This window comes from Thunnus thynnus, chromosome 24 (genome assembly GCF_963924715.1).
Source record: "Thunnus thynnus chromosome 24, fThuThy2.1, whole genome shotgun sequence".
NCBI lineage: Eukaryota > Metazoa > Chordata > Actinopteri > Scombriformes > Scombridae > Thunnus > Thunnus thynnus.
Genome location: NC_089540.1, coordinates 4,748,889 through 4,759,747, shown reverse-complemented (window position 1 = coordinate 4,759,747; position 10,859 = coordinate 4,748,889). Strand labels below are relative to the sequence as shown.

Sequence of the window (10,859 nt, the reverse complement as noted above, 5' to 3'; positions counted from 1 at the left end):
GGAAGCTGCGTCAAGTCAGCAACAATAACTAACGGTATTTCCGGTCTCAGCATAATAAATAAAGGGCACACACATGCCAGTGTGATTTGAAAGTGGAAGCTTTTACCCCTGTGTGTGTCCTGTTATCTAGGCCAGTGGTTCTCAAAGTGGGGCCCGTGGTCCTTGAGGGGGTCCCAAGCAAAAAGGGGAATAATTTATTTTCACTGTAATTCCATTCATAAGTAACACAGTGACAGAATGTTTGACTATTTTGGTCATGGGTTTCATACACTTTCTGCTATAAAAAATCTAAAAGCAAAAATCTTATCAGATGGGGGTCTGTGGTCTAATTTTTGTCAGTTAAGGGTCCTTGATGTGGAAAAGTGAGAACCACTGATCTAGGGCAGTGCTTCACAGCCTTTTTGGTGTGTGACACATTCAAATGAAGCAGCGTCTATTTGTAACTACTCATCACAGATTATGTGTTTAAAGTGGGTATTTCATTTGAAGGACAGAGCTCTGAAGTGGTGAAAGTAACCAGTATCTCACAGGGGGAAACAATAGCAAAAGTCAGGAAAAATAAACATATTTTTATGTAGGCCTACCGGAAATAATTAACTCTATTATTACCCTTCAGATTTATCTTGTGGTCCCTTGGGGGCTCCTGACCCCCAGGTAGGAACAAATGATCTTGGCTATACTAATGGGGTCCTACAAAAGCTGAAAACGGTCACGCTTGCAATTATTTTTTTCATGCTGTAATCTTGAGATCACAAGTTAATTTATCTTGTTATCTCGAGGAAACAAAGGCGGATTTCTCAAGATAATGAGATGATTTACCACAAGATTTATTACGGGTGGAGCTCATTCTCATTTGTTCATTCCTGTCTTCTCCTCGCCATGTCTCCCTCACATAGACAGCCCAACTGTTTAGATTAAGCACAAGAAGCCTTCAGGACATGGGTTCAAATCTGTCATATGTTGGTTCTTATTCCCTTTCTCAACCCCACTTTCTCTCATTAAGTTTAATAAAATGAAATGCTTGAAAGGTATTGTTTGGTACTTCTGCTACATGAAACATCCCATCATATTATGACCAGAATGCCATTTGGCTGTAACAGTTGTCATCACTGTCAAGATGCCATCTACACATGCTGGCATGGCACTCCTGATCTCTGTTAAACATTGTAAGTAATAAGAGGAAACAACCTTTTGTTTTCTTGTGATAACGGGTCGATTATCTCATTACCTCAAGATAACAAAGCTCGTTTTCTCAAGATAACAGCATTAAAAAATAATTATTTCAAGCACGGCCATTCTCAGCTTCCATAGGGGTCCAGCCTATTGGTGCATTCACAAAATGTGAACTATATTTCATGTCAAATCTGTAGAAATAAATGCATGTTGTGATGAAAAAAAACATGTATTTAATTTTGAAGAGCAACTTGACCAACATCCGGTAATGTACTACACATATCTTGCTAACTTGACAAAACTTCTCCATCTCTGACGTTATGCCGCATCCCTCAGTACACTCAGATGCATCAAGCCACACACAGTCAGCTAAAATCTCCCCAATAATGTGGTAACTGGGATTTCAAAATTACAAACTCAAGCTTAAAAAAAATATACTATTTCAAGAATGTGTGTATAAAGAACAAGAGATAAAAACAAACACCCACTGAAAGTAAAAGTATACAGCTGTATAATATCTACTGGACAGGAGAAAATGCAAACTATCTCAGGAAAGTTTGTGACAACAGTTTTATTTTGAATGTTCCACCATTAGACTTAGTTTATATTGTCGTTACCTTGACAGAAGACTCAGGTACTCACCTGGTTTCAGCCTCAGGCAAGATGCTCTCATCAAAAGAAATGAGTCTGTTTCCTCTTTAAAGGACAATACCAATGCTTTTGCATCTTTAAACCCATTTCAAATCAAGTATACTTAATGTTACTGCCACAGATTTTTAAAGGCGCAGGCTGCTATGGTGTTTTTCCTGGTCCCAGGTGACTACTGCTTCTCATTTATTTCTTATTATTATTGTGAAAAATCAAACTGCTTAGACTTCGACCTACTTAAGATAGTTAATCCGCCATCTTCAGGGTGATTATCCTGCTTTGATTTTTGTCAAAGGTATATTATTATTGCATGGTATCGCAGTAGAAATGTTCAGAATCAACGAGTGCTTACTACTCCATTACCACTGAAAGATAACTCTGAAATCAATTAAAGCAGACATGGAGTTCATTGTGATGGATTTCCTAATTCAAGCAAGTCTCAGGCTTCTGCAAGTTAATCTCTCCTATTAGGTAAAACATGCAAAAACAGAAGTATGCTCCTTTAAGTAAATGGGTTTTCTCTCTCAGGGCTATTGAAGTTATATTTGTGGCTTTTGTAATGAGGATAAATAATCTGGTGTTTACCTGCTACTTTACAGTGAAAATAAAGCATTTGTAAAGAATTTTAGTGTAGAGATTTTTTTATTAAAAACAGTTTCAACAAGAATTACTTATACAGTCACATTAAACCAGTGGCTCCCAACCTAAGGGTTGAGAACCCCACAAGGGGTCACATGATAGACCTGAGGGGTGGCGATAAGATTAACAGAAAAAGAACCAAACAAAACATATTTCTGCTCAAGTTCCATTTATTGTTTCAGCCTTTTCTCTAATTTTTGAAACTTGTCTTGCAGAAGATCTCCTATAATTGTACGCTAGAAGGTGGTATCAATCTTCTCACCTAACTCTCAGCAAACAAATAAAGCACATTTCAAAAACTGTTGAACTACAGTACTATGCAAAAGTTTTAGGCACCCTAGATGTTTAGATTCTTATCCATTATGCAATACCATCAGGGAGGTGTCTGATCCGTCCCAAATTTATTCATGACATGACAATGACCCCAAGCATACAGCTAGAGTCATAAAGAACTATTTTCAGCGACAAGAAGAATGATGAGTCCTGCAACAGATGGTATGGTATGGCCCCCACAGAGCCCTGATCTCAACATCATAGAGTCAATCTTTATAGCAATATTTTTTTAAGCATTCTCACTTTACTTTTAGTGCCTAAAACTTTTGCACAGTACTGTATTTCTTTTAGGGGTCACAAGCATTAAACATGGTTTTAGCCTCTTATCCCTGTTTTTATGTAGCTATAGTTCGATGGTATTATTACTCAAGCCACTTGTTATGTATTGCTCCTCGTTTTTTATTCCAGATATCAGAGTTTGTATTTACCTGCTTGTACTTCATCCAGTCAGATAGTTTGAGTTGTCACCAGTGGCCCATGTCCTCCACTGTGAAAAAAAGTCTTGGAAAGGGCAATCTGATTTCCTCTTAAAAATGTTTCTCTGTGAGGCAAGTGGAGGCTTCTGAAAATGTGCTTGACACTGTAATTGAGGGCTAGATAAGCCAGAGTTGGGGAACGATGTGATATTCTGTCTAGGGGCCGCTTTCAAACCATTTGTTTCTGCTGATGTCCAGCATGCTCCACCATCTCTCCAACAGTTATGGTCAGCCTAATTAGAGCATTTATCCCAGTAGGACATGCTAGCTTTCAGCAGGCCGTCTTCACAGACTGGTAATCTGCTCCTTTCCAGTCTTCAGCTGTGGATTCCTTTCCGAGGACCAGCAGTTGGACATTTAAAGACCTACAGTTTGTTGTGCTGCAGAAACACAATGCACTACACGCACAAAGCCACACAGGAATAAGCACTGGTTGAGTACCTCTAATTAAAGCCCGTCAATCAAACACTCACTCCGCATCACCTGGAAATAGTCCAGAGTGGGCGACGGGTTACAGAGTGCTTACTGCGGCACAATATAGTTTTTAACCAGCAATGAAGACCATTTTTCTCTCAACAATGTGACATTTTGTGTTGTTTTTAGCAAAAGTGATATAACTCATCATCTAAAACAATGCAAAGAACGTATTAAAGGTAGAATTTTACTTGAAACTGTTTAACAAAGATTAAAAAAACAAAGATTAAAACCCACAAACCCTACAGGGAACTCTGCAACAGGTCAATGAGAGCCATTATTAACTGTATATGATTAGGAACAGGTGCCTTATCACTTTTACTTTCAAAATGTATTCATGCGGCATTTACACACAACAATGCCCAGGACACCACAGGCAGCTACCTGCACCCTAGGGGCGACGGTAATGAAGGTTATAACATATCAATGAGTCCCAAGGCACATTGGTGACATTTTTCAAGACAGGAAAACATGGCGACATCTTTGTTGGAAGGCCTTGAGCTGAACCGGTTTTAACGTACACCTGTGGTGTCCCCCGGTCTCTCTCTGCCAGCTGAGTACACGCTGAAGAGCTGAGGCAAAGGCCATCAATTCATACAGACGCTCCCTTTAAGTTAAACCTGCAGTGCGGGACTTTTACATATAGATGAACGTCCGTTACATTCAAGCTTTTGCCAAACAAGTTCACACAATGCTGGTTAAGCCTATCATCGCTACATATATCTCTGTATTTCACAGGATACCGGAGTTTTTAAATCTGGTGTTGGATTTGATGTTCCGTGCTGGCTGGATGAATGCAGAGCATGTGCACCAGAGACTTCCGCTGAAAGAGTAGGCTATCTTCTGGTTAGCCCTTTGCTAACTTGAATGGGGATAAAATAATTTAATCGTGCGGCTCTTCCAAATGTTGCTCTTCCAGACTGAATGGATCAAATTCTGATAGTGAAATGAGTCATTTCATAGGGGTTATGTGACGCTTAAAACAATTTATCCACCATTTTACAGCTACAACAGTAACAATGGAGTAGGCTACAGTGGAGCCTATGATGTAAGCATGTGTCAACAGTGTTTTTGTAATTACTCCACAAGGGGGAGACAAAAATCCCACACTCCAGCTTTAATTACCAATTTTAAAAACACATTTGGACAACAGTCATTCCTGTATTTTAAACCAATCCAACATGTTTATCCAACAAATTTATTTAACGCTTGGAAGAGGATGGTGACGGGAGGTGTATTCATTTGGTTGCAATCTGCACCCTCACGGCTAGATGCCACTAAATCCTACACACTGTACGTAAAAAATAAATAAAAGCACAAAGGCACAGATAACAAAAAGAGAGTGAACTGTTCAAGACTCATTGAACCACTCCCATTGTTTTCTTACATTAAAGGGGCACTCCAATTTTACACATGAAGTTTATTTCACTCATCACAAGAAGTACTAAGCCTGAGAAAACACATGTATAATGTCTTTTATGGCTCTAGAAGGAATGCTCCAGTTTGAAAAAACGACCCCTGATGATGTCATAGTGATGCCACCAGGGTTATCTTGGATTGGGCTTGAGATTCATCATCTATAAGAATGTATTGGGTTTAAAAGAAATTGGCATTTAGAAGGAAATGAGGGTCTTATGAAAGACGCTATCCAGTTTCATTATGGGAAATGTAGGATTTAGTGTTTTTGGAGTTTGACTCATACTATGGACTAAAACTTCTTTGCTGCTCCAATTTTCACCACCTTTTTTTTTTTAAAATCTCCCCACCTTTATTTTTAAGTGCAACACTAAAAACCCTTTAAATGAAAAATTAAGAAGGGGCCTAGTTTAGATCACAGTCATGGAATACTCCCCAGTGTTCACTCACTTATATTAGTCCATTACATTGGTCTATTCATTTAAAACTAATAACAAGCAGCCCTAATCACTCATTAAGAACATAACAAACAAAAGTAATAAAGTCTGCATGAAATCCCAGAGAAAGTGACGTCCCCAATATAATATAGTGTAGCTTCAATCAAACCTCTTATCTCACACTCAATGGTGATTTTGACTGTTTATGGAGTTTTTATTCTTCAACTTTTACTTAATTACTAATCTTATTGGGAACTAATTAAAATGCGAGATAAAAATGATTTTTCTTTAGTGTCAACTGAAATCCTATGAAAATCACCAAAAGACTCAAACTAAGTAGTCATTGTCATTCATCAGATACCCTGCTTTGATTGAATCAGTCACCCACGAGTCTCTTACAATCTTAAACTTCTTCCTAAAGCTGCGCCTCAGAGTCCTCAAATCTAGAAGTCTTGTTTCCTCTGCCATAACGACATGGGACACTCCTTCCTCCAACTTCTGCACCACCTTTCCTCCATGGTAACGAAACTCTAGTGCCCTGATGTCCAAACAGGTGGCAGGTAGGGCGCTTTTAGGGTCTCTTATGTCAGCGTAGCTGTCCATGTAAACCTTGAAGGGTCTGAACATGCTGGTGGGAAGATCATCCCAGCCATATCGCTCCTCCACCTGGCCAACGTTCACGGCTGCCGATGTGTCAGCACTGCTGATGCGGCTGAACACTTCACGCAGCTGCTGCTCATCTGTGTCCACAAAGTAGCTGTCTCCGTAGCTGTCATACTCCTTGGCAAAGTGCTCCCTGGTGGAGGGCGACATGTGGATCATGTGGCAGGGTTGCCATGGGACCACTTGCTTCTGGTCAAGGCACTCCAGCAGCCAGGCGGCCCACACCACGTCGTGCTGGTTGGACGAAATCAGGTTTTTCACACGCATGTTCTCTATTCCGGCGATCACGCAGTAGGTGTCCCGTCCAGGATTTTGAACCACGATACCCCCACACCTAAAATAAAGATAACATCAGTAATCAGTTATTTGTGATAGGATACTTTATTAACAAAGGGTCGCATGACTACAAACTTTGCAGTTACACTCAGATCTACAGAGTAAATTAGCGACTTTCAGCTCATTGTTTTTAACGTTACTGTTTTGATACAGTCTCACTGTTTTCAGAAAAAAAAGCTCTAATAAACTCACTGCTCACTACCTGCCCAGCACTAACAGTCACTAACAGCAGACAAAGCTAGCTGGTGAACTAAAACAAGAAGCAACTATTCCAACTTTACTACAACACTATCTAGCTAAACATTTTCAACATGGGACTTTATTGACAGATTTACCTGGCCACGCCTTTTTCCAGCTCAGCCTTGGGGTGATCCTCAGTCCCATTCAGGATGCAGAACTCCACATCCTCGAACATATCAGTCTCCTTGGTAACCCCAGAGAGGTCCTGGGGCTTAAAGTGGTCAATGAGCCCAATCACCTTCTTGGGTTTGGCTGCCAGCTTGCGCTTCTTCTTTTGTGGTTCGTCGTTGTCGATGTGAAGGTGCCGTGAGGCAAGTTTTCCCGATGCTTTGCTGCGAAATTGATCCAGCTCTGCCAGAGTCATGCACTGGTACCACTCCTTGTCGTCACGGATCTTCTCAATCCTGGGGAAGCGGAGGGTGCAGTTGGTTTTATACATGTCGCTTCCGACTATCTCTGCCGCCTTGACCTGAATGATGACTGAGTTGCAGGGTTCAATGTAGACTTCTGGCTTCTCTGTTCCACACAGGATGGATGCTGGTGGGTCATTTCTTCGGTAGACCTTCCAGTGCTTGGCTAACTTCAAGCCAAGGTCGTACAACTCCTTCATGGTGTAGCCGGAGCCAATGCGGCAGAATGTGTGGAAAACCGAGGGTTTCTCACCAGGCTTTGGAGCTTCGGCAATGCCACATAAGAAATGGGACATCATACCACCCCGTCTGCCTTTCCCCCAGTAGCCACCAACAATCAGCAGGTCAAGCTCATCCATCAAGCCATCCATATATTCCGGCTTTATTTTCAGCCATCCCTCCCCCCGCTTGTCAGGTTTGTAGATGGATAAAGGATCCTTCACCATGATCCCCTCCTCCCTGTTGTCTATGGCGTCATTGAGGGCATTCACCACTTCCTGCATGGTTCTGGCATCTGTCTTTGGCACCAGGTGCATCCTTCCCTTAACTGGGGTGAAAACTGTCTGCATTGTCTCGTAACGCTTCTGCAGCGGTTCCTTGCCAAGCTTTTGGCCATTGACTAACAGCACGTCAAACACGCAGAAGCATGTCTGTAACTCAGAGTCGTCCATCAGCCTCTTGATGTCAAATTTGCTCCCTTTCTGCATGAAGGTCTCGGCGGTTGGGTTGTATGCCATCATCTCTCCGTCAAGGATGCAGTTCACAACGTGGCTTTTAAAAACATTGTGGATGTAAGGTGTGAGTGAACCCTCCAGCGGGGATCCTCCAAACTGCTGTGTGTAATCAAAAGCATTTCGGCTAAAGTACTTGTACACGTCTCCATCTTTATGCAGTTGTATACGCTCCCCATCAAGCTTGGTTTGAATGTAAAAAGGGCTATTGCCCATCTGTTTCTCCACATTGCGGATGTTAGCAATAGCTGCCAACATGGGCTTGAAGGCAGAGAAGAGTTCAATAGAGACTTCACTCAAAGACACTGAGGTTTTGTGGAGCTGCTGGCACACCTTGTTTAAGTCTGTGTTCACATTGTAGAGCTCAGCAGCATCAGGATGGAAGACTTGGAGAACAGTTTCTTTGCTGACCCCTAGCTTCATGTCCTTCAGAATCATTCTGATGAGCCATTTTTGCTCAAGAGCCGAGCTGTGCGTGATGAGATGCAGCAGACTCTTTTTCACAAGATCTTTCTGTTTGCTAGCGTTGTTGATGGCAACTGAATCCAGAAAGTCATTGACTTCTTTGATGCTGAGGTTTCCCTGGCTGGTGCACCGTTTCTTCAGCACAAAGTATGCCATGCCGGCAAAGTCTCCAGCTTCTCCTTGGGATGCGGTTGGAGCTCGGTAGTTCAACAGTTTATTGGCTTCTGGGCCATTCTTTGGGAGACCTAATACATCGATGTAGAGTTTAGCTAACATGTTCTCTTTGATGCCATACGCCATACGCTCTCGTTCAAAAGGGGGAACTATGAGGCGCATAGCTGGATAGAAAGAGTCTGTCGTTTTGGGGTTATCTTTGTGGAGGGCAGAATGAAACTTCCTCCACGATTCAATGAAATCACCAAGGATCTTGGATTTATCTGGACGGAGTTTCGACTTCTGGATTTTCTCTAAAGTGATACACAGGTGAAGGAAGGGAACTTGAGCAGCAACAGAAAGCTGACCAGCAGCATCACTTTTGGAAGTTCCCTCCATTGTGAAATCTGTAATATATGTCAAAGATAAAAATCATTGGTGGATCAACAATTTCTTTGTGGTTAGAATATAGTTCATTCTTTCAAATTAATTAATCAAAATGCATCAAAATATAATCATTTAAAGAAAAAAACATCAAATATTCCCTAATTTAAGCTTCCACAATGTGACGATTTGATATCTTTCCCTTTTTTATCATTGTAAACAGACTATCTCTGAGTTTTAGGGTGTTGTCACACCTGCACTTTTTAGTCTGGTTAAATCAAACTCTAGTTCGTTCGTGTATTTACGTTCTTTCTCCCGCCCCAGACACATCTGACCAATGAGTGAAGTGAACATTCTCACATGGCTTGTAGCGATGCATTTTCGCTCGCTTGGATTTTTCTCTGTGTGCAAAGAAACCAACCCAAGGGGAAAACACACAAAGTTCACCAACACTCAACTGATTCAGACCAAGCAAACAAATCATAGATATGACATTTGAAGCTGTCACTCTGGGAAACTGGGAGGGACATTTTTTACTATTTTTTGACATTGTATGGACCAAACAATTTAATGAGAAAATAATCTGCAAATAAATTGACATGAACACAGTCATTAATGCCAGCCCTAGTTGATACATTAGATTAGAAAAATAATCTAAATACATTATACTACGGCTGAAACGTTTAGGGCTTAGTCATTACATCGATTGATAGAACACTGACAAAGCAAGTTTGATTAGGTAATTTTTCAAGACGAAATCCTAAAAATGAGCTGATTCCACTTTCTCAAAAAAGATTTGCTGTTTTTTCTGTTTAATATTATTATAAACTGAATATCTTTGGGTTTTGAACTGTTGGCTAGACAAAACAAGTTATTTGAAAATCACCTTTGGCTCTGGGAAATTGTGATGGACATTTTTCATTACTTTCTGACATTTTTTAGATTAAATTATTGATCAATTAATCAAAACGACTTGTGTTTGGAAATGCATACTTTCCAACCCCAATGGAAGTAATGAGAAAATAAAATGTTTTCATTTGAAATTTTGCACTAGAGCATGATATTATGATAATATTTTGTCAATATATCTATTGTGACTGTAATTTACAAATGTAATAAAATGTTTCTAATTCACACTGATTCTCAATAATTCTTACTATTCCACTTCAGCTGCAGATTATTGGTCAACAGAGGTCAAACTTCAACAAATCCTGACATGTCTCACATCATGTGGGAAGGGAGGGGGGCGTGGGGGTTTACATGATTTACTGCTGTCAGACAGAAAACTAATGCCCAGGCATGTCCGATGACGTATGTTACAGTCCTTTGTCGACAAACAGAACAATATTTAACTGTTAAAAGAAAAGTTAAAAAAAACAAAAACAAGAATGAAACCTGTCTAACCATGACAGTAAGTATTTAATTTAGTAACAGCTACTAAAGTAAACTTTTAAAAATGTAGCAATCATAAGTTTAAATGTACTGTTTTTACATGATTTACTGCTGTCAGAAAGAAAACTAATGCCCAGGCATGTCCGATGACGTATGTTACAGTCCTTTGCCGACAAACAGAACAATATTTAAGTTTCTTTTTATGATTAAAAAGCAGTTTGATATGATATTCTGATATTCAGCAAAACAAAAAACGTTGACAGCGCGTTCATTTTGAAGCAGGAAGTGTTTTCCTCCAGCGGTTTGAGGAGCAGTGGCGACACATGTTAGCAGAATAGTGAAATTCACCAGATTTACCTGCTAATTTGGTGTTTTTATCTTCCAAAAATCAGCTAGATAATGTCAGATGTCTCATGGCAAGCTACATATTGGATACTTCCTTGTACACAGAGTAGGGACCTCTTTTGAAAACGTTCCCCTGGAAACAAG

General features: G+C 40.4%; 1 protein-coding gene across 1 annotated transcript; it reads right to left on the bottom strand.

The window, feature by feature from the left end:
• Positions 1–3,225: 3,225 nt before the first annotated feature.
• On the bottom strand, positions 3,226–10,859 carry lig4 (ligase IV, DNA, ATP-dependent). The gene is made up of 3 exons (XM_067583126.1): positions 10,728–10,859; positions 6,931–9,001; positions 3,226–6,593 (listed from the first exon to the last, which is right to left on the bottom strand). Exons 2-3 carry the CDS (start codon positions 8,991–8,993, stop codon positions 5,924–5,926), a joined length of 2,733 nt encoding a protein of 910 aa, XP_067439227.1. The 5' UTR covers positions 8,994–9,001; positions 10,728–10,859; the 3' UTR covers positions 3,226–5,923.

Coding starts and splice junctions, on each gene's coding strand:
- lig4 (XM_067583126.1), bottom strand. CDS start 8,993: ATGGAGGGAACTTCCAAAAGTGATGCTGCTGGTCAGCTTTCTGTTGCT. Junction 6,594..6,930: donor CTGGAAAAAGGCGTGGCCAG/GTAAATCTGTCA, acceptor TCTTTATTTTAG/GTGTGGGGGTATCGTGGTTC.